The sequence below is a fragment of the Podarcis muralis genome, chromosome 2 (assembly GCF_964188315.1).
Source record: "Podarcis muralis chromosome 2, rPodMur119.hap1.1, whole genome shotgun sequence".
NCBI classification, from domain to species: Eukaryota; Metazoa; Chordata; class Lepidosauria; order Squamata; family Lacertidae; genus Podarcis; species Podarcis muralis.
In genome coordinates, this window is record NC_135656.1 from 35719634 (window position 1) to 35744126 (window position 24493).

General features: G+C 45.6%; 1 protein-coding gene across 2 annotated transcripts in view; it reads left to right on the plus strand.

Annotated features, from left to right (window-relative positions):
* The first annotated feature begins 12366 nt into the window (after positions 1-12366).
* The window catches only part of UBALD2 (UBA like domain containing 2), a 31909-nt gene continuing 19782 nt past the window's right edge, over positions 12367-24493 (plus strand). Inside the window, exons 1-2 of one of the 2 annotated variants that reach the window (XM_028716995.2) lie at positions 12483-13093; positions 14713-14775. In XM_028716995.2, the coding sequence (XP_028572828.1) occupies positions 12974-13093; positions 14713-14775 (183 nt within the window). In that variant the 5' untranslated portion in view covers positions 12483-12973. Of the gene's footprint in view, positions 13094-14712; positions 14776-24493 lie in introns of both variants that reach the window. The other variant, XM_028716996.2, reaches the window with a different exon arrangement.

Here is a 24493-nt window from a genome sequence, read left to right on the forward strand (position 1 = left end):
TTGCGGGAACAGATGACACTTGTTGGTTTTCTTCCGTCAGAGGATACACACAGGAGCTCTGGCAGAAAAGAATGTTGGCAGCTCTGATTTCAGCCATCAGGATGGCAAGAGTTACATCCAGGCCATTAAATATGATACTGACATGGGATACCCCCCCGGGGGGAGGGGGGAGAATGGGTGAGAGAAACTGGCATACTTGGGCAAGAGAGTTCTGAACGAACGAGAAAGAACAGCTCTTATAATTATTACTCTTTTTTCCTTTCTCCTGTGATGAGGCTGCATTTGAATGTTTCAATGTTTTAATGTTGCATTTTAATCTTGTTTTTAAGTTGTATTCATTTGTTTTTATTATTGCTTATTAGCCGCCCTGAGCCTGGCCTTGGCTGGGGAGGGCGGGGTATAAATAAAAATTATTATTATTATTATTATTATTATTATTATTATTTTCCACAATATTTATTTATTATCAACATTACGTTTTCAAATTTTGCAAGAAGGCCTTTCCTTTCCATCCAACAATAATTTGTTGCTTTCCCTTAAAGGATTATTGAATATTGCTTTATTTTCTATAGGTTGCTTATTTTAAAAGTTATTGTGATTTTTTTCGTATTGGATCAGATTGCTACTATTAATGTTTGATGTTTTATTATGTTTCTATATGTGTTGGAAGCTGCCCAGAGTGGCTGGGGCAACCCAGCCAAATGGGCAGGGTATAATTTAAATAATAATAATAATAATAATAATAATAATAATAATAATTATTATTATACCACCCCCAAAAGGTCTCCAAGAGGCTTATAACGTAACATAAGCATAGGTAAAAATATAATAAAAACACATTTACACAAAAACACATGCAATTAGAAAAGCAACAACCCACAGTTAATTACTATCATTGCAAAGCCCTAGTTCCATGTTGAGGTCATGAAGAAGATACGTGTTATGAAGATCAAAGCATGCAGTTTGAAACCACTGCTCAGATGGGTATGGGAGGCCTTTATCCACAAGCCCCTGACATACACACACACATTTCAGCCACAGCTCCCTGTACCCTTCCAAAAACAACAGCAAAGGAGGCTCTCCCTCTAATTCAGGTGGTGCCAGAGGCAGATTGATTGATTGATTGGATTGATTTGATTTACATACTGCCCATAAGATCCCAGGGCGGTTCACAGAATAGGACAGGGCAACCGATTCCATCCCCTCCACTGGGCTCCAAGCCAAGGGGTGCTGCTGCAGGGCCTCACAACTATGATGTAGTGCATGTGCAAGAACGGAAGGCTTGGAGGCGCGAATTTTGGCCTTGTGCAGGGCACCGTTGACATTTGAAATGCCAAAGTCCACCCACCTGGGTAGTGCCGCCTGTTCTCATATAGGAACAAAGGAGCCTGCCTTGTACCAAGAGAGACTGTTGGTCCTTTTAACTTAACATTGCTTACACTGACCGGCAGCAGCCCTCCTGAGTACAGGCAAGGAGTCTTTCCAAGCCCTGTTTGGGGATTCAGCCTGGAACAGCTCCTACCACTGAGCTATGACCCATCCTTCAAGCCACCTCTTTGTTAAGAGCTTTGTCAAAGGCCCTTTTCGGAAGCCCCCGACTATCTGAATGCTGTTTTAACCATTTTATTGATCGTTCGATACAGATTTTTTTTTATCATCGACCTCCTCTTAATCTATTATAGGCTGCAATCCTAGCCTCACTTACCTGGGACTAAGTCCCATGGAATTTAACAGGGCTTACTTCTAAGTAGTGGGAGGCGGGTGCCGCTGTGGGTTAAACCACAGAACCTAGGACTTGCCGATCAGAAGGTTGGCGGTTTGAATCCCTGCGACGGGGTGAGTTCCTGTTGTTTGATCCCTGCTCCTGCCAACTTAGCAGCTCGAAAGCACATGAAAGTGCAAGTAGATAAATATGTACCGCTCCAGCCATGGTTTTCCCAGTAGTGATGTATGGAATTGAGAGCTGGACCATCAAGAAGGCTGATCGCCGAAGAATTGATGCTTTTGAATTATGGTGCTGGAGGAGACTCTTGAGAGTCCCATGGACTGCAAGAAGATCAAACGTATCCATTCTTAAGGAAATCAGCCCTGAGTGCTCACTGGAAGGACAGATTGTGAAGTTGAGGCTCCAATACTTTGGCCACCTCATGAGAAGAGAAGACTCCCTGGAAAAGACCCTGATGTTGAGAAAGAGCACAAGGAGAAGGGGACGACAGAGGACGAGATGGCTGGATAGTGTTTGCGAAGCTACAAACATGAGTCTGACCAAACTGCGGGAGGCAGTGGAAGACAGGAGTGCCTGGCGTGCTCTGGTCCATGGGGTCACGAAGAGTCGGACACGACTAAACAACAAAACCGCTCCAGTGGGAAGGTAAATGGTGTTTCCGTGTGCTGCTCTGGTTCGCCAGAAGCGGCTTAGTCATGCTGGCCACCTGACCCGGAAGCTGTCTGCGGACAAACGTCAGCTCCCTCGGCCAACAAAGCGAGATGAGCGCCGCAACCCCAGAGTAGGTCACGACTGGACCTAATGGTCAGGAGTCCCTTTACCTTTACCTTACTTCTAAATAGACATGGGGAAGATTGCATTCTTAGTTATTTTAAGGGATGTCTTTATTTTAAATGGATTTTTTCCCAAGTGTTTTCTTTTAACTGCCTAGGAAGTTGTTTTATTGAACCAGGGCAAGATTGGGCGGGGTGGGGAGAAATATGATTTAAACAAATGGCATAATGAATTCGCTCAGCGACAGCTTCCTATAGGTTTTAAGATGCAAGTCCTGCCCGTTTGAAAGATGCCTGAGATTTGAGCCCGTATCTGACAAATTTGTGGAATTCACTGCATTTGAAGTTCGCTTCTGAGATGAAGCTCACGCCACATAATAACAAAATCTGTATCTGTCTGCCTAGATCCTTGCATGGCTTTCATCTTCGCAGAATCTGAGTGCCTTGGGGTTCCTCTAAATCAATTATCTTTACACTGTTTGCGAACGCCGTGTAAGTCTTAATATAGGGCTGGTTTCTCTTTTCATGTGGTTTTAAAAGACGTAAAGCGGCAGCCAAGACAGCCTGTGACTGTAGAATGAGAGCAGAGGGAAAGGACTGGGCGAGGGAAAGTGGGTCGTTTCTGTTTCTTGCTGATTTTAGGACAGCAAATCAATTGGATTCAAAACGTGTCCCCCCTCCCTCAAAAAGCAAAATGGAGCCTGGCCACATGAGCATAGGCAACGTCCTTCATAAACAACCTTGTTCTGCCACCATCACCACAATAATAATATTATTCAGTATACAGGACCTTTCTTTTCTTTTGGCTTCACGGCTTTGCTGACCTGGTTTCGTGGTAAGCATGCACAATGTCACAAATTGGATTGTGACATCACTTGGAGAATTAGGGATGAAAGCAGGCAGATTAGACCTATATTAGTGGCACCAGGCAGGTACGCTACAATTCCCCCACGAGATACAGGACAAGAATGGTGGAGCAAAAGAACAATACATTATTAACTCTGTCATGGGGGTTAAAATTTATTATGAGGTATATTCTAATTTAGACTGTAAGTTATTATATTATTATATATAGTAAGGCCCTTGGCAAGTTACACTTAGAGGCAGCAGTAGGTGCTTTGTAAGAAATGTGTTCATATTTACTGTATTTTTTGCTCTATAAGATGCACCAGACCATAAGACGCACCTAGTTTTTGGAGTAGGAAAACAAGAAAGAAAAAAAATTCTGAATCCCAGAAGCCAGAACAGCAAGAGGGATCGCTGCTTTCACTCCCCAGCGATCCCACTTGCTGTTCTGGCTTCTGCGAAAGCAACGCAAAACCTCTTCAAGGCAGGGGGAACGTTCCTCCTGCTACCCTGAGGAGGCTTTGTGCGGCTATCCCAGAAGCCTGAACAGCAAGAGGGATCGTTGCGCAGAGAAAGCAACGATCCCTCTTGCTGTTCTGGCTTCTGGGATAGCTGCGCAGCCTGCATTCGCTCCATAAGATGCACACACATTTCCCCTTACTTTTTAGGAGGGAAAAAGTGCGACTTATAAAGCGAAAAATACGGTAGATTTCGTTTTATTTGTACATTTATATCTCAGCATTCCACAAGGAGCTCAAAGAGGCATACATGATTATTCCCCAGTTTGTTCTCACAACAACCCTGTGAGGTAGGTAGCCCTGTAGGCTTCATGACAGATTGGGGATTTGAACTCTGGTCTCACAGGTCCTAGTTTGACACTAACCACCAGTCCACAAACACCAGCTCACTTGCTGAGAGCAAAGAGGGCAAAAAGTGATCTCCTTTCTCCTAGCAACGTAATGATCTTTATCCAAGGGCAAGGGCAGTTTCTGAAGGCTTCCAGCAAGTTAATGGCTGAGGCAGGTACACTCCAGTCTTGGAGGCAGCAAACCTATTCCAAACCAAAGTCTGTTCATGAGATTAACTGAATCTCTGGATAAAATATATCTGTGTTGTCCTGAAAAACAATTGTATGTAGTGTGGCTGAATACAGCATAATGAGATTTTGAAGCAGTCCATAGTTACTCGAGTCAGGTCAGTTGAAAGCAAGGATTGTTGAGTAAATACATCAGAGATTGGGAGATCTCTCTGTAATCAGAGAGATGGGTTTGAAGAAGTGGAAAACAGCTTTCAGGCTGTGTACACACCATGGCTATTCCCAAGGAATCCTGGGAAATGTAGTGTGTTAAGGTTGCTGGGGACTGTAGCTCTATGAGGGGGTAAACTACAGTTCCCAGGGTTCTTTGGGAGAAACCATGTACTGTAAAGGTGCTCTGAGTTATGGTATGGATGTGACCAACGTCCTAGGTTGTCCGCACCAACAAGAATGAGGAGTCTGTGATATGTTAGCACCACCTACCTGTTACCGGGGTAGCCTGTAGCCTAGGCACACAGTTGCACAGCCTGCCAGGTAAAGTGTAGGGACTGCACCCACACTCAGACCATAGATGTCATATGGCTGAACCCCAGAATGATGTATTCACTACTCAAAACAAGAGTCTTCTTGTGCTTATGATGCACGATTTGTGATTAGGGTGTCAGATTATGATTTGGGAAACCCGGGTTACAGTACAATCGCTGCTCAGTTTCCCAATCCAGTAGCTGGCTCATAGAACAGGATATCTCACAGAGTTGGAAGGGACCCTGAGAACAATCTACAGTGGACACTCAGGTTGTGAATGTGATCCGTGCGGGAAGCACGTTCGCAACCCACAGCGTCGCGTCTGCGCACACACGGGTTGCGATTCGGTGCTTCTGCGCATGTGCAAACGCCGAAACCTGGATGTAACCTGTTCCGGTACTTCCGGGTTTGGCATAGTGTGCTACCTGAAATCGCGCAACCCGAAGCGTCTGTAACCCGAGGTATGACTGTAGTCTAATCCCCTGCAATGCAGGAATATGCAGCTGTCTCTTATGGGGATCGAACTTGCAAACTTGGCGTTGTCGGCACCGCACTCTAACCAACTGGGCTATTGAGCTTCCCAGTCACCACATTGCCATCTTAGAGTGCAGTGAACTGTTTGGTCCCCCCCCCCCCCCAATTGGGTTTCACAGTACTTTCCTCCCAGCTGTTCACACCAACACGGCTTCATTACTGTCAGATTTATTTATGTTTGCATACACACCAGGGGACATCTATGGGGTGGGGATGCCTTTCCCCCCCATGCAAAGTTGTCCACACCTTGGCTGGTGACAAATTAGGGAAGGCTGAATAACGCTAGTTGCTGTGAAGCTGGTTTGAAAAACAAGGCATCAAACGGTAGTGTTGCACAAATATAATAATAATAATAATAATAATAATAATAATAATAATAATATTTTTTTTATTTGTACCCCACCCTTCCCGGTTCAAAAACCGGGCTCAGGATGACTAACAACAAATTTAAAACCCTTAATGATAAAAGCAGCATAAAATACAGTATGAAAACATGAATAACAATAAAATTCAAAAATTAATTTAGGGGAAATGAGCATTAGATAATCCCCAGGGCTAGCTGGCTGAATTGGTCCTACTTGGGCCAGCGAGGAGGCCAGGGGAGAATTAGCTGTGGGGTCTCAGAGCGGGTGATCTTCATAAATAGGGAGGGGGAGGGAAGAGAAGGGAAATAAAAGATCAGGCTGAATTCAAATTAAAGGCCAGGCGGAATAGCTCTGTCTTACAGGCCAGACGGAAGGAGGTTAAATCCTGAAGGGCCCTAGTCTCATGGGACAGAGCATTCCACCAGGTCGGAGCCATCACTGAAAAGGCCCTGGCGGAGGATCGTCTGACTTCCTTAGCACCTGGGACCTCTAAACTATGGTTATTCATGGACCATAAAGTCCTCTGCGGGGCATACCAGGAGAGGCGGTCCAGTAGATATATAATTATAACAGTACAAAATACAACAACAAAAGTCCAATTCAGTAAAGCAAGTGGGGAAATTCCTGCACTTCCAAAGGCCTGACAGTTTTCACATATTTGCATATGTAAATCTTCCTGTTGCCATTCTCGCCATAGCTTCTCCCACAATGGAAGGACCTCCCTCACCACGTCATCTCTGAGGGATAAATAAGTCACATGTGGCAGGGCAGAGGGAGTGGCTGGATACTGGTGTGGGCACCGGGAGAAGGGCAGGGGCTGGAGACTGACTTGGAAGAAGGGATCTGGGGGAGCCTGTAAGGGCCACAAGATGAGAGTCAGAGGCAGGAGAAGCTGCAGGATTGGAGAGTAGAGAACAGGTGCAGGGAGAGGGAGGGAGAGGTCAGGCTGGTTTAGAGTCAAGGGCTCCATACCTCCTCCTCCTGCTCCACTGTCTCCCAGGACCAGAAGAGGACTGAAGTGGGAGGAACAGAAGGTTACACGCAGGTGTAGTCTTTGCCTGCTTATGCACAGGTCCAGTGGGGGAGATACATGAGCCAAAGTTGCATACCCTCCACCATTTCTGCAATTAAAATAGGGATATCCCATTCCGTAACGATATCTTTACTATTTATACCCTACACATCTTACTGGGTTGCCCCAGCCACTCTAGGTGGCTTCCAATACATATAAAAACAAAATAAAACATTAAACATTAAAAAAAAACCCTTCCCACTACCAGATTGCCTTCAGACGGCTCAGGGGTCTGATACAGTGGTACCTCAGGTTAAGTACTTAATTTGTTCCAGAGGTCCGTACTTAACCTGAAACTGTTCTTAACCTGAAGCATCACTTTAGCTAATGGGGCGTCCTGCTGCTGCAGCGTCGCCGGAGCACGATTTCTGTTCTGATCCTGAAGCAAAGTACTTAACCTGAGGTACTATTTCTGCTTTAGCAGAGTCTGTAACCTGAAGCGTATGTAACCTGAGGTACCTCTGTAACTCCGTACGCACCAATATTACTCCAATGAAAATAGGGATGCCCTAAGGAAAAGCGGGACATTCCGGGATCAAATCAGAAACCGGGATGGCTTCTCTAAATCAGGGACATCCCTGGAAAATAGGAACACTTGGAGGGTCTGAGGTCTGGGGCAGGACCTCCCTGTTGCTGAAACTGCCTCACTGGGTGCACACCTTGGAGTAGCTTGAAAAATGTAGGAGCGTACTTTTGACAATACTATAGTTAATTCCTCGCTCTGGACATTCCTTGCCTGACAGCGCTGTGACAGCGAACTGTTTTTTCATATTTCAGCAAAGTCAAAATTCGGCTCCCACCTTCCGTTCTGCTTAACTCATTACGTCAGAGTTGCGATGCCCTGTGGTGCCCCCTAGGCTTGACACCCAGTGCGGCAAATCTGGTCGCACTGCCTTATATCTGCCTCTGCATGTGGCCAGGGAACCCCAATTCACATACATATGAAAACACGTGGCCTTGACTTCCACATCATTTCCCCTCCTGCCACGTCTAGAGAACAAGGAGCATGGAATCAGGGACTTTATTGACAGGGCACTTTGCACAAAGGAAGCTAGGGAGAACACAAAGAAGGGCAGATGGATAAGACTTGTCTTCTCAGAACCTTCGCAGGTGCCCTTTCTCAGGTCTCCAGACACATAAGCCATTAACCTCCTTAGCTTGGCAAATAAATCATAATGAACATACTGTAAGTGAGTGTTCTGTAATAGTATGAAGGGGGTCTGATGAAATGCTAGGACTTCCCAAGGCAGAAAGTTACCTGGGTGAGGTTATCATCAGGAGCACATTCTAACCAGGCCAAAACAAAACTAGAGGAGGGGGTTTAGCAGGGTCAGCGAGGGGTGTGGTTTGGGGAGGAAGTGTCATGAGGGCCATATAGGGAGTCTTGGGGGGCCACATTTGACCCCCTGAGGCTCCTTCACCTCTGTGCGAGTCACTCTGATGGGGTTCTGCACTGTTCTTTCAGTTGTGTGTGAGACACTCTCTCCATTTCCTAGAGTTCAGTGTAATTAGAGTGAAACCAGTTGGGAAACGGAGAGACTGGAGCAGGAATTCATGCAGTCTCTGTTTTCCCATGGAGTTATGCTTCCACCTACAGCCCCTCCCTGGACAATAGGGACACTTAGAGGGTCTGTTAACCCCATAGTTTCTAAGTGATGTGTAGTGAAGTTAAGAAAGAGGTACAGCCCCTTCAGAGCCAGGATCCGAGTCTGATACATGATGAAGAGAAATGTTAATGGGCTAGAATCACAGGAAATAACTACAGCAATAACTCATCGTGGATCTTATTTCTGCCTGATCCGATGGGGTGTTCTTCTCCAGAATGAGAGGCCCTGCCTCTAGTTCTGTTGCCTCATCCCTTCAACACTTGCAATTATTGTTGCTGTCAAAAGCTGCCAAAAGGGAACTTTGCCTTCTGGGAGTGGCAGCCATGTTTGTATTTCCTCAAGGTAGAACTCTGAACCTCTGTTTCCCATTTCCCATTGCATTACTCTTTCCCACTGAGTTAACATCCAATTCATGGTTCTATTTCCTGCAAGCATGCTCTTACATATTCCATTCTTCTCCCTTGCAAAATGCTTGTTCCCTTCCTACTGATGATAGCAACACGAATCGGTTGTGTTGTTGCTAGCATTTTATTTTTGTAATCACTGGTGCTCCAGTGGGACTCAAACCCTTCTCCTGGGAATCCTGCATGCATGCCACCCAGCTGTCAGTCCACAGCAAGCCAATGAAAAGAGGAGGCATTAGGTAGCATGACAAGCTGTCGCATTCCTCCAGACACTCTGTGTTAATTGGCGCTTCCCATATATGACCAACACGAGAGAGTGTTGTCAACGAGTGACACTGCGATTAGTGGGCGGGATAAGAATTTCCAGGAACTCTGCAGAAGTGTCTGTCAACGTTGCTCTAATAGCTTTTGTTTCTACGGCTATTGCTGTATTGTTGTCTCTGCTGCTGGTTGGATATAGTATTGCAACTATGATGTGCTACTGCAGAGTTAGCCAAAGTTGTGCCAGTTATGGAGGGAACCATATTGGCTATACCTGGGCTATTGGATCAGGCTGTTAAATGAGACTTGGTGGGACTTCCCTCTGAATAAGCATGCCTAAAATCAGGCTGCAGAGTACAGTGGTACCTCGGGTTACATACACTTCAGGTTACACACTCTGCTAAATAGAAATAGTGCTTCAGGATAAGAACAGAAATTGGGCTCTGGCGGCGCAGCAGCAGCAGGAGGCCCCATTAGCTAAAGTGGTGCTTCAGGTTAAGAACAGTTTCAGGTTAAGAACGGACCTCCGGAACGAATGAAGTACTTAACCTGAGGTACTACTGTACTGTACACGAGCACTTTCAAAGGACCAGCCATCCCAGATGCCTTGATTTCAGAGATTAACACCGTTTGTGGCAACTGGATCCTTGCAGCTAAAATGCTTCAGTAAAGAGGGGCATTTTGACACATGAGGCTTAAATCAACTCTGGCACAAATCTGTCCGTATTTATTGGCTATAATATACATCTGATTTCTCTTCCCCATTCCCTTTAATTAAGTCATTTGTGATTTGGAGGCGGGAATAACATTAGCCCAGAGTGTGGTGAATGTTACTGAGCTATTCAGGATGGTGAAAACAAAGACAAATTGTGAAGAGCTCCTATAACTGAGTGATCATGGGAACAAAAGCAGTAGATGATGTTCAGTGTAAGTCTAAGCCAGTGCAAAGTGATCCACTGTTGGGAGGTGGGAGGTGACATACACACAAAAACACTTTGCATTACCGTGATGGGGCCTGAACCAGAAAAGAGATCTTGTGGTTGTATGGAAGGTAAAGGTAAAGGGACCCCCTGACCATTAGGTCCAGTTGTGGCCGACTCTGGAGTTGCGGCACTCATCTCGCTTTACTGGCCGAGGGAGCCGGCGTACAGCTTTCAGGTCATGTGGCCAGCATGACTAAGCCGTTTCTGGCAAACCATAGCAGCGCACGGAAATGCCGTTTACCTTCCCGCTGGAGCGGTACCTATTTATCTACTTGCACTTTGACGTGCTTTTGAACTGCTAGGTTGGCAGGAGCAGGGACTGGGCAACGGGCGCTCACCCTGTCGCGAGGATTTGAACCGTTGACCTTCTGATCGGCAATCCTAGGCTCCTAGGTCTAACCCACAGCGCCCCCCGCGTCCCTGGTTGAGTGGAAAGTTCCCTGTAAATATTCTAGCGTGCTTCAGCAATGAAAATGCAAACTCAATAGCACCTGGCTGGCTATAGCTGATCAGTTTGATGGAGACAGAGCAATACTTATGTTTCTATCCCATATTGACAACATTGGGGAAAGAGAGGTTCACAATATATTGAAGGCTGCAGTCCTATACACAGCTTACCTAGGAGTGAACTCAGTAGGGTTGCTCTGTAAGATGCACATATAACACCCTCAGATGGTTCTGAAACCCGCCATGAACCCACCAATGTCACAATTGTGATTCTCCAAGAGCTCTTATCCCACAGCAAGCTGTAGTTTCAGTCAAGCCACACAGATTTCCAGATGCACCTACCATGTACAGTAGTACCTCGGGTTACAGAAGTTTCAGGTTACAGATGCTTCAGGTTACAGACTCCGCTAACCCAGAAATAGTACCTCGGGTTAAGAACTTTGCTTCAGGATGAGAACAGAAACCGTGCTCTAGCAGCACGACGGCTGTGGGAGGCCCCATTAGCTAAAGTGGTACCTTAGGTTAAGAACAGTTTCAGGTTAAGAACAGACCTCCAGAACGAATTAAGTTCTTAACCCGAGGTACCACTGTACTGAGGTGATAGCTTGCATGTCAGTACTCCCTGGGGATTGCATTTTGGAATACCAGTGTGAGAATAGCCTTTTGCAGGACTTCATAGAGAGCGGGAGGTGTGTGCGAATAAACCCAAGCAGGTTTACGTTTGACAACATGCCCACAACAGTTTCAGCAGCACAGATGGCCCAGGACAAATGGAAGCAATATGCCTAAAGGACCACTCCCTTGGTGGTAACAAAAAATATGGCAATCAAACAATAGTTGCCAACGTGTTGTCTTCTAATGGCAACTCCAAATCTGCTGTCTCTACTGCATCGCGTAGGAATGGCTCTGCTCAGCAGTCAGCACAGTAGAGCTAAAGTCATGGGTAGGCAAACTAAGGCCCGGGGACCAGATCCGGCCCAATCGCCTTCTAAATCCGGCCCACAGACGGTCCAGGAATCAGCATGTTTTTACATGAGTAGAATGTGTCCTTTTATTTAAAATGCATCTCTGGGTTATTTGTGGGGCATAGGAATTCGTTCATATATTTTTTTCCAAAATATAGTCCGGCCCCCCACAAGGTCTGAGGGACAGTGGACTGGCCCCCGGCTGAAAACGTTTGCTGACCCCTGGCTAAAGGTAACCAGGGATTGACCTGTGTTTCCCTTTAGCCCAGGGGGGTCCGGAAGCCCCAAGAGAATTTTCACCCTTTCATTCAAGGCCCTAGAGAAGTTGATTCATAAAAAGAAGGCAGACAGGAAAAAACTGCATTTCAGATTTCTTCAAAATCATGTGGTTTTTTTCAAGGGGAAGTTGTCACCAGCATTTTGCTCTGGCATGAATTAGTAAAAGCAGGGCTAGCATAAAATTACAAGAAGTAACATTTCCAATTTTTGCTCCGGAAGTTCTAAACTGTGTTTCCAACAGTGGTCATGCATCTTATCTATATCTTTTTCTATTGTGTGATAACTTTAGTTTTCAGGATGACCAGCCTTTTCAAAGGAAATGAATCACTGCTGTGCTTTCTTGTTTTTCCAGCTGAGCATGCTGGTTACAGTGAAGCTCGTCAATGAACTTGGCTTTTACAAACTACCCTTTTTTTCTTCTTCTTCCTTCTTCTTTTTCTTCTTCTTTTTTACAACAGTGGAAAAAAGAACGGGAGGGGGAGCAGAGCAGCCAATCAACAAAAGGAGTAGAATTTCCAGTTCAGTTCAAACAAGAGCATAGTTTTACCCTCCCCCTTACGATAAAAACCCTAACCAATAACAGCATCTCTCTCAGCCAAAACATAGCACCCAACCAATAAGCAAGGAGCCTAGTGGCTCCTTTCCTCCAATCAAATGCAAGCAATGGGGTTGAAGGGGGCGGGACAAAGAAAGAGAAACATCCAGCGCCTGGAAGATTCGCACCGAACGTTCATACACGCAGAGAACACTGCAGCGGCCAATCAGCGGCCTCGGGAAGCGTGGAATAGAACGTTGAGACACCGCCGGCTTCCCCCGCTGCCCACCCCGATTTTCTCCACATGCTCCTCCCCTGGATGCTGTTGTTTGTGGTGTTTTAGCTGCCGAGGAGCTACGAGAGGGGCGGGAGGGGGACATCAACATACCCTTGTTCGTGCCGATTGAAGCAGGAGGGGGAGGCCGAGGGGGCGATTCATCGGCTCTGAAGCTTCGGATACACAGAAGCGGCTTGGGAGTTTTGGGGAGGAAGAGGAGAAGAAGGGATCCTTTGTGGATTTTCCCCTCCCCGGAACACTCACGCATACCGCCGGCGCCGTGTTTGGCTCTCCTCCTCCCTCCCTCCCTCCCTTGTTGTGGTTTCGTTTCTCTCGCCATGTCGGTGAATATGGAGGAGCTTCGGCATCAGGTCATGATCAACCAGTTCGTGCTGGCTGCGGGCTGTGCGGCGGATCAAGCAAAGCAGCTGCTGCAGGCGGCACACTGGCAGTTCGAGGTGCGTTGAGACCCCTTCTTTTTTACCCACGCGGCACCCCTCCCCCCCCCACCCGCAATGCCGACGAGCGAAAGGTGGTGGAAATTAACGCGAACCCCCCACCTCCAATTCTTAGTAGGGTGGCGGGTGGCGGAAACAGTTGCCCGTGGTGGTGGATTCGCTTTCAGCAAAACCCCCCCTCCCCCGCACCACACAGACGTTCAAAAAGATCCTGCACCCTTTTGTGTAACGCGGGAGTGGGGGGTGGGGGACGGCGGATTTCTGCTGGCAACAGATAAATAAACAACCCATCAAAGGCATTTAAAGAACGACTGCCTCCTCCCGGAGTAGTAAGTGCCTTCCGGGGCTGGGAATGCGCTGGGCCTTTTTGCGTGTTGACTAATCTCTTGTTGCAGCTGGTCGTGGGAGAGAGAAAAAAAAAGGGGGGGGTTGGACGCACATTTATATTATTGTAATTGTTAGGCCGGGAGAGAACGGCTGCTGCATGGTCGGAACAATCGTTGGAATAACTATTTCCAAAAGCCATGAAGCTTCGAGTTGAAGGGAAACTCGGAATCGCTCTAAGAATTGAAACCTCCAGTAGGCCATGCGGTAGTTAGGGGGGGGGGAGAAAGATTCTGCTTATCTAGCCCCCATCCCCCTAATAGTAATTTATTTCTTGACTAGGCCACCAGGCCCTTGCGGAAAAGAAGTGTCAAGGAGACGACGGCATTTTTTCCCCTCGACCGGGGAAGGGGGTGTGGGATCAGTTTCGAAGCTTGGCCTGTGTTTAGTAATCTCTCGCACCCTAACACACACACACGCGGTTTGCATGGTGAAACATAGCAACATCGTTGTTTTAAAGAGGAACGTGGTCAAATTCTGCCCAGCCTAGCCGAACTGCTTTAAAGGTGTGCTCTTTGTTTTGGTTAATAAGGCTGGAGAGCAGGGAAAGGTTGGTTTGAGCCAGCATCTTGACCACAGATGCAATAAGGCTCTTTGTTCACTTTCACTAGATATAGTGTTTATACTATACTATATTATAAATTATACTATAATTTTCGTCCCTTCTGCCCCCTTGCGCCAATACTTCTTCCTGCCCCTCTTGTTGTTCTAAATCTAAACAAACACTTGTATTTCTGACTTGATTGTCATTTTTTTAAAAAAAGAGGAAACCACCCCCAATTGCAATTGGGGTGTGTGTGTATGTTCCCTTACATTCCTCAGTCTCTTCTTCTAGGCTTTTGGTGTGTGTGTGAACACCTCTTGTCTTGTGAAAACTGAAGGCAGGGGAAGCTATGTTTGTTTTGGGTTTTCTTCTGTCTCTTTTGTTGTTGTTGTTCCTGTTCTCCCCTCCCAAAAGGGAGAGGGAAGACAAATTAACATTTCAAAGGTGTCCCAAGCCAATGCTGAAGAATGTAAGGGCCCAAACCGGGCCTGTGTTTGTCAACTTAGATTATTTGCTGACACTTGAAGTATTTGGGGAGGGGGGAAAGAAGCATGCCAGGAGGTCTTCTCCTTTTCTTTTTATTGCTGCAAAAATCTTGCTGCTAATCCCTGCCCTCCAACTTCACTTATTTTGTTCAGGCTGTAGCCCCTTGTTCTAATTGTAGGCTTGTGTTGTTTTTTTTTAAACCTAGACTGCTTTGAGTGCTTTTTTTCAAGAAACCAACATTCCTAACACCCATCACCACCACCAAATGGTAAGTAGCTCAAACTTCTCAGGTTCACGCTGTTCTTCACAGTATCTTTGTTTCTTGTGGGCTGAAGTGAAATTTTGCAATTGGAGTATGTGTTTGTGTGTGAGTGCGTGCCATTTATTTTTTTAAAAGAGAAACACTTTGCATATTCCTTGCTTCTGTGGACAAATAAACCCAGAACAAAACCGCCTTAGTCCTTTCCCCATAAGCTTAGAAAGCACCTTCTAAACGACAAATCAAAGACCACCCCCTTCATTAACAGCAGTTGACTTGTCAAACCGTGTAAATATGAGGAGGAGGAACTCTTTTGCCTTGTATGTGCAACGTCTGCATAATTTTACACAACCTTTGATACTGGGAGGGGAACACGAGCCTGCAGCCAGCAGTGGTTGTGCATTCAAAGCTGTCAGCTCTTCAGACAGCCATATTGCTCTGCAACAAGAGAAACACACAGACTGCAAATGTAAACAAGAGCCAAAATGTCTGCCAGGAAACATGGACTTCTGTTTCTCTCTTCTCCTCCCTCCGCCCCCAACCTTTGTGCTCACATAAATCTACCTTACTTATGTTTATGCTCTTGAATAACTGGAAAACCTTCAGGGTTGGAGGGAAGGAGCAAATTCAGACAAAGTTTGGGTTTTTATTCCCCCTGCCTCTGCACGTTTCGTCTAAACTTGAGCAAAACTTTACATGACCTTGACTGAGGGCAAGTTTCTTTGGCAAGCAAAGGAAGTGGGTTTTTTTTTTAAAGGAAACTAAACCAGTGCTGTGTGCTAGGATAATAGAAGATAGAGACTTAAGCTGCAGCTCTCCCCCCCACCCCCCCACCCCCTTACTTGGCCATTGTTAAAACTGATGTCTAGCCTTAGAAGTGGGGGGGGGGGAGACTGGGGAAGAAATATCTCATGGAATTTTAATGCTGTTTGCTTGCTACTTGGGCAACGTAGATTTTATTACCCCGAGAACCTACTAGTTTTCCATTTGAATTTAGGGAACATTTTCAAAGCGTTTTGTTTTGTTATTGCTATTGCATGCCCATATCTGTAAAGCTTTAGCTGCAGTAAGAATGTGTAGCTATGTAAGAGCGATCCTGTTTATTCAAATGGTCACAAATTTAGTTATGTAGTGTTCTACCTTTAGATGTGCTCATTAGATTCTTAGTTCTGTTCCTCAGGCTGGCCTTAATATAGATTAAAGTGAATCATATGATAAAGTTATGAGAATGTAAAAACAACAAAATTAATAGGAAACATCCAGCTGGGAACATTAGAAGGGTCTGTATCATAAAATTTCCTGAAATGGATATTTGTGTGCATGCCTTACTCCTTTTAAGGCATTTTTGTACTGCTTCTCAGGAGAACCTAACAAAGTGATTTATGGAAAATAATTACAACATTCCTTTAAAAAAAAGTAAATTAGGATATTTACAATCTCAGTTAAAGACTCTTGTGCATTTTCAAGTTCTACAGGGTTAGACATAGCTGGAGAGGATGTTTAGCAACTTTGGGGCCACTGCCAAATAAGCCCTGTACTTAAACCTTAAGTTTTCATGTAGAACAGATTCTGAGCCTGTCACCCCTGATTAATCTTGGGAAGAGAAGACTTTTAAACCATGATTCATTCTGGTCACAGAATTAAGGTTGTTTTATGTACCTTTCCAATGGGAGTGTAAGAGTTGGGGAAACGTGCACACTTTCACTTGTGAAACCCATGAAAATGTATGTTTTGTCCCAATTGCACATACCAAAATACGAAAGTTTTGAACATGACTGCATATGTATGCAACTGCACACATTTACTCCTTTTATTGATATTGGAAAGGAATATCACATGCACAATGGCCCCCACCAGCTTGTTGAGTTAAGAAAACTAATAATTGGACATTGAAAGTTTTATGGGGTAGTTTTTTTTACTCCAAGCTGATTAAAGTGTGTCGGGATGGTAAAATGTCCTAGAATAAAAGCCATGATGTGTGTGTTATCAGAGGAAGGGCACCTAACTGCTTTTTGGGGAAGGGGGGTTAATTTTTCTTTGAAAAAAATTGGATAGTATTTTTTATTTTACCACAATAGATTAACATTGGCCTGGGTGGGGGAAACACATCCCAGTGTCAAAAATCAGTACAGTGGTACCTTGGGTTACATGCGCTTCAGGTTACAGACTCCGCTAACCCAGAAATAGTACCTCGGGTTAAGAACTTTGCTTCAGGATGAGAACAGAAATCGTGCTCTGGCGGCGCAGCAGCAGGAGGCCCCATTAGCTAAAGTGGTGCTTCAGGTTAAGAACAGTTTCAGGTTAAGAACAGACCTCCAGAACGAATTAAGTTCTTAACCCGAGGTACCACTGTACAGTCATACCTTGGGTTGCGAATGTGATCCATGCAGGAGGCATGTTCACAACCCGCACCATTCGCAGCCTGAAGTGCTGCATCTGTGCATGCGCGTGAAACGATTTGCCGCTTCTGTGCATGCGCTCGACGTCATTTTGCACGTATGCGCGAGCGACGAAACCTGGAAGTAACCCATTCCGGTACTTCCGGGTTCGGTGCTGTCCGCAATCCGTAGTGTTCGTAACCCGAAGTATGACTGTAGATTGGGGGGGGGGGGCTGGCTATTTTTTTTTTTTTTGTCCCAGGTGTATTTTGTTTACAAAACAAAATTTTAAATGGTAAGTGGCTGAAATTTGTGGACACTGTTTGCTATTCTCCAGATGACAAAAAAATAAATAAGAAAACTCTGTTAATCTACTTCTGTACTGTATATATTTACAATGAGCAGTGTGACCCAGTTTTCTTGGAGATAGGTTAACTTTAGCAAATGTTCCTTTCCATTTGTCTTTTTTGTGTAATGGGCATGACCTGGTTTACAATGCACTTCAGAAGCATAGGAAGCTGTCTTGCAGCAGATTGGATTATTTGTTCATCTACCCCCACATATAAGTCTCCTCTGACTTTAGTATATCAGGCAGAGAAGAGTCTGTCACCTCATCTGCTCCATGATTCTTCAGGTAGTGAAGCTGAGGTTTGCATGCAAATAATGTTTTCGGGAATAAACAAGGCTTTGGGGGTGTAAAGCCCTTTCACGGTTTAACAGAAGTATTAATGATAATCAGGAAATGTCTGTATTAGTTTAGCAAAGGAAAGCTGAGTTCTCAAAGATGGAGAATTGTCGTGCTTTTAGAAGATAATTTCCGTTTGTCATGCCAAGGTTATAACTTTGGGGTTAAATATCTCTCTTGTTTTGATTCCTGGAATAATTCAAGATTTTATTAAAATATTGAATCAGCATTTTCTCTTCGAAATGCAATTTAACAGCTCCCTGCTCTAAAGTATCTTTAGTCTGTTTAAAGGATCTTTTCTCGCACACCCTCTCCATATGGCTTCACAATGTCCTCGTCTCTCTGGTTTTGTTTATCATTGCTCTGGTTTTGCCTTATCACTAGTATTTTATGAATGCCTTATCAAAGTTCATGTGTTAGGTTCTTTCTTCCCCTTCAGCAGAGTCCTCCCTCTTTTTGTCAGGGGTTTGCTGTGCAATACAGTATAGACAAGTAAATTCAAGATGTTGGGAAATAAACTGTGGTATAAGAGGAATGGTCTGTATGAGGTGGCAAGAGCTGGAATCCTGATTCATATTCCACTGCCAGGTTTGTTGGAACACGTTCCCTGTGGCCAGTGAGCTAATTTAAGCTTGCTCTTTTAATCCTGAATGTGAAAGTAGATCTCTTGTGTTTAGAGGTTTGCTTGAAAACTTGGATGCAGTGTCCTTGAGTCGCTTTACATGTGACTTACAAGGAATTCAAGCCCATCCCAAGTGGTGAGGCCTACTAAGTTCTCTGAGACCTCGTTGACTTTCCTGTCTCCTGGTAACATTAAACCTCTAAATCATAAATCAGCTAACCCTAGATATTCTGCACTTGAGGCTGCGGAATGGGGTCCTATGTTGCAGTGTTAAAATGTGTACAAAAAGTTTGCCGAGTTCTCCAGGAAAAGGGGAAATGAAACAGGCCTCTTGACCCTTTGGTTAAGCAAGTATGGGGGGCTTTTGGCCCTCCAGATGCAGTGTTAGAAATTAGCCAGGCATGTTTTCCTACTGATGTGGGTCCAATTGTGACTACGTGGAGATTTCTGGGCACCGAGTTGGCGCCCACAGTTTAAAAACCTCTGCCTTAGTCCACAGTTATTTCCACTTCCACTGAGTGTGGTTCTCCTTCTTGCATGCTGGGACAAGTGAATTGTTGTAAGAGCAAGCTACAGAGATCACAGTCCAACCTCCTGGCAAATAGACATTCTGTTGTGGCAACTGTAACCCAGATTTAAGGTGCCGTTTGGCACCTAGCTTATATATTTGAGCTAACACTGTCCAGATGTAGATTCAGGTAGGTAGCCGTGTTGGTCTGATGCAGTTGAAAAAAATTAATAAATTGTTCAGTTGCACCTTAGAGACCTACTAAGTTTGTTTTGGGTATAAGCTTTCGTGTGTATCTGAAGAAGTGTGCATACACATGAAAGCTTATACCCAGAACAAACTTAGTTGGTCTCTAAGGACGCGGGTGGCGCTGTGGGTAAAAGCCTCAGTGCCTAGGGCTTGCCGATCGAAAGGTCGGCGGTTCGAATCCCCGCGGCGGCGTGCGCTCCCGCTGCTCAGTCCCAGCGCCTGCCAACCTAGCAGTTCGAAAGCACCCCCGGGTGCAAGTAGATAAATAGGGACCGCTTACTGGCGGGAAGGTAAATGGTGTTCCGTGTGCTGCGCTGGCTCACCAGATGCAGTTTGTCACGCTGGCCACGTGACCCGGAAGTGTCTTCGGACAGCGCTGGCCCCTGGCCTATAGAGTGAGATGGGCGCACAACCCTAGAGTCTGTCAAGACTGGCCCGTACGGGCAGGGGTACCTTTACCTTTTTAAGGTGCTACTGGACAATTTTTTTATTTATTTGTCCAGATCTTGTTGAACTACAGCTCCCATCAACCTAGGTAAGCATTGCCAGGCATGATGGGAGATGTAGTTCTGCAACATTTGGAGGGTCAAAGATGCCTCACATCTGGATTAGAGTCACTGGAGATGCCATCTTGATCCTTTATTGGGTCCAGTAGTAGCAGCCTTTTTATTATATAGGTAGGATGTTTCACATGGGCACAGCCCACACTTCCCCCATGCATCTGTCCCAATATATGGCTTTAAAAAGTCCAGCTTTGCTGGAAGGCATTATATGTCTGCCGCCAGAAATCTGGCTCCTGATTACCTTAATCTGCATGATGTCATCTTATTGTGAGGTTTCATGCCAGGTGAGTAGGTATGACACATATAGGAAACGACAAACCCTGGTATGTGCGTTGCATTCAAGAGTTCCCGTGTTTCAAGTGCTGCCATCTCCAAATACAGCTGAGAGAGGCTCCAGTCTGAAATCCTGGAGAACTATTGCCAGCTAGCAAATAGACAATACTGGATTAGACGGGACTCCAAGGTCTGACTTGGGGAGAAGGCAGTTTACCTGTGATTGGCAGCTGGGGTTTGCAGCACATCAAATGGAGCCAGGCAGCATTGAGGGTTTGTCATTTGGGTGTGTGAGACATTGCTAAGGGTAAGTAAGGGAAAGGTGATGATGCCCTTTTTGCATCATGGAGCTAGACAGCATTCCAGGGATCACCAGGAGTCTCGGCTAATCATGTCCATACCCGGAGCCAAGCTGGAATCTTGACGGGACCCCTTTCATCTTGTGCAGTCCCTTCTGCAGCTCAGCTAGCGGTCTGAAAGAAGCAAGTAGGATTTCAGATTTGATTCAAGGTGTTTGAAATGCTTAGCACACAGCGGGGGAGCCTAGTTCAGTGCCTGACTGCTACAGGGAGCTTAGCCTGTTTAATCTGTTTTATATCCAGTTCTTGGTGCTGTGTGCCCTTCTGCACATATTGCCAGCAAATCCACTTCTGCCCTCCTTTCTTTGATCCTTATATTTGTATGTTGTGTGTGTGTGTGTTTAAAGCAAGTCACCAGCGCTCGCTGACAGGTAGACGCCACTTTGAAAAGCAGCACCAAACCAAAACAATAGAAGTAAACAGATTCAGCAGTCTGAGGAAAACCTCCTTCCTGCTCTCCTTGTCTGGCATTCTGAAATTCCTTATTTCTCTCATTAGCATGCAGACTGCAGATTTGCCGGGGCTCCATTTATTCATAAAAACTGTTTCTGAGATGTAGATTTAAGCCAAGGCGTCGCCGTATCATAGCTGCGTTAAAGAGACACGAGCTGGGCCCATTTTTACATGGCCTGGAATGTTTCTCCCAACTGCCAAGCATTAAGGAGTTTACAGTTCCTGCATTCGCTAGGGGCAGTTTAATAGAGATTGCAAACAAAGGATATCCTGTCTCCTTTGGAAGGCTATCTTCAATTCCCCCCCCTCCCCCAATCTCTCTATAACCGGTGACACATTAATCAGGAAACTAGTGCTCAAGTCATGATGTTCTGTGTGACTATTCCCTCCCAGAAACCCCTTTTGTAATCTACGTTTCCCAGAGGCATTTCAGGATCTTAAATGTTGGATTTTAGAGGGTGGTGTTTTGCTTTGCTTCCAGCCCCTCTCTCTGGTTGAAACACTAGCATGTGGGGCATATGAAGCAATGTTTCTGCTTAAGCCCAGTGGGAAATCCCTGGCTCCCCAGAGAAAACAAAAATTCGGGGGGGGGGGGGTGGAGTGGAGAGAAACTTGGTGTATTTTTATTTTGTTCTTTTGGCAGTTCAGTTAAGGGGCATCTTAGTTCTGCTTAAAGAGTCTTGGGTTGCCGACATCACCTCCTTCCTCATTGTGGTCTACAAGCCAAGCCCTTGGTTTGCTTGACACCAGCACCACCCTGCCACCGAAACAAAGAGTGTCCCTATCCATGTCTTCTCAACTGCTGTGCTGCCACCATGCTAGTCTGCTGTTTCACTTCCTCTCTCCTTAGAGCAGGGGTCCCCAAACTAAGGCCTGCGGGCTGGATAAGGCCCGAAGGACTTGTTTATCCGGCCCGCTGCCACTGCACAGCTGCCCACTTCCAGGTCGGAGGAGCACCAGAAATAGCTTGTGTGCATGCGCACGCGTTATTTGCGTATGCACAAGCGTTATTTCCGGTGCACATCCGGGTCAAAGGAGGCCTGTGCACATGCGCACAAGCTATTTCCGGTCCTCCTTCGACCCGGAAATAGCGTGTACACACACGTATGGGCACGCGCTCTCCAGCCCGCCGCGCGAGACACCGGCCCAAGGCGCGTTAAGTTTGCTGACCTCTGCCTTAGAGAGCAGAGAACCTCAGGCCTCATGCAGCCTTCAAGGGCCTCTCTATTTGACCAGGAACTCTCCCCTAGCCTCACCCAGTCCCTGAAGCCAGAGACCATTCCTGGGAATACTTTCACCTGTCTGGAATGTGTCTTTGATCTGTGAGCATAATGCCTCTTGTCTGCTTGGAAGGAGGACAGAGGTGTGAATATGTAAAAAAAACCTCTCTGCCTTTTGTATTGCTAAAAGTGACTCTGCCCACCACTGCTCTGCCCACCGCTGGTATCCAAGCCCACAAAGAAAGGCAAAAAAAGAAGAAGAAAGGTTACCCACCCCTGTTTTAGAAAGATCAGCAGAATGGGCAGGGACCCGGGTGCTGGATTTTATCTTCTCAAAAATAAGGAATTGTGTGTTCCTTTATCTTAGCACTTCTTGGGTGTTATCTGAAACCTTTCATAGCACCTGGGGTAGGCTAATCCAATTAAGTCTGCTGTCTCTTCCCACATTCTCTCTTAAGACTGAGGCCAATGCAAACTTTTCTCCTCTTCCCCGGGCCACTGCTTTTGCTCAACGAAGAGCTTTGGGGAACTCAAAAGCCTGCTCACTGTTTTGTGCCCTTTGGGTTGGTCCTAATAAAGGCCTTTCCCTGCTGTGGTTGTTGGATTTATTTATTTTTAATAGGCCATCACAGCTATTTATTTTTTTTACTTTCTTTAGATGAGCAAAAAGTACGTAGGTCCAGATCTCTCCCAACCCACTTTACATTAGGCCGCCAAATTGAAGAAAGCTCAGGAAAAGCAGGGGTGGTATTTTGGGTGGAAGGATTGCAAGCTTGCGTTCTAGTACCAAACACAAATTCCTGTCCTGAACAGGAACTTGGCATTAGTCTCTTCTTTTAATTCCAAATGCTTGCCTGCTTCCCATCCCATTGTTTTGTACTTAGAATCAACTGGTAAACCTTAGGGTTCTAGTGAAAAGGGGGGAAAAGTTCCTGCAATACACACACCTCTATTTGCAGTTAGTGACAGTACTTGGCTTGAATTCGGTGGTTGCTTGCCTGGGCCAGTTACTGACTTAATGGTACTCAGGCCCCACATCTTCTTCCGGGGGGTGGTGGGCATCTTTAAAGCCCGCTGCCCTCCCATCCAAGTTGCATCCAGAACCAGCTCTGCTTAGCTTCAGTGATGTGACTACTGCCTGTTCTCTAGACCCAGGCGTGCTCCCATTAGCTGCAGATAGCATGGCCAGTGGTTAAGAGATGATGATGATGAAGAATTTTTATTAAAAATTTACTTGTGTAACCAAAAAGTACATACAGCGTCTCTACTTTCAATTCATAGAGTCAATTCATAGGCATTGTCACAGTTTGTTTACATTTGGTATGAGACAATGTTGTCATAGACATTATGCAGTTGGGGGGGGGGAGAGGGGAGAGAGATGGGGGGGTTAATGATCTTTCAATCTTTGCATAGTATTTGTGCAAGGTTTTTGTGTTACAGATGTAAGAGCTGTAAGCCGGCATGTGGGGTTCTGACTTCTGACTCTGCCTTTAGGCTGTACGGATATGACATTGTAGATATGCAATAAATGAAGTAAAAAAACAGCACAGCTGTTCCCTTGATCCAACCAGTATACCAGGTCATGTATGTGGGGGTTACAGAGGCAAAATTCCATGTGTGCTTGCATGTGTTGGAGGCAGATAGCTGCCTTGGGGCGTGCTTTCATTGCCTTTGAACTGCTAGCAATTTGGAAACTCCCAAGAAAAGACATTGAATTAAATCTCCTAATTTTAGTTTAGGTACTTCATCTGAAGAGAAGGAAGTAATTGCTTGGTTGTGAGTATTTAAAGGTTTTTCCCATTGCAGTGAATGGTCTCTAGAGTGATGAAGCATAACTTAAAACTAACCATGTATAGACCTAGCCAGTCCTTTAGACCAGAGGAGAGCATTTAACATGGTGTGTGTGTGTGACTCAGTGACCCAATATCAGTGTTAAGATGTTACTGCCTGGATCTAGAGGCCTGGATCTAGGGTTAGTCATTCTCCGAATTGACCCATTGAAATTAGTGGGCATGACTAACTTGTTCCCATCAGAGGAACTTTGATCCTGGAAGATCTCCAGTTGCAGAAAGGAGAGAAGGTAATCTTTAACCCATTTCACCACCACCCCCAACACCTGAAGCCTTCTTTGATCCCAAGAACCTATCCCAGAGTATCAGACTTTCCAGAACAGTGTAGTGCTGTAGTGACACAGAGAGTTGCAGGAGAAAGGAGGAATTATTTTAAGATGGCCTGAAAAGGCAAACTCTAGTCCGAAAACTACAATAAAATCTGCACCCCCCACATTCCTGCAGCGAAGGCCACGACCTTTTTACCTTTTAGTGAATGCTGTTCAGGGCTCTCCCCATCCTGCCCTCTTCAGTCCTACCATTTTTCAGCTACAGTGGTACCTCGGGTTAAGTACTTAATTCGTTCCG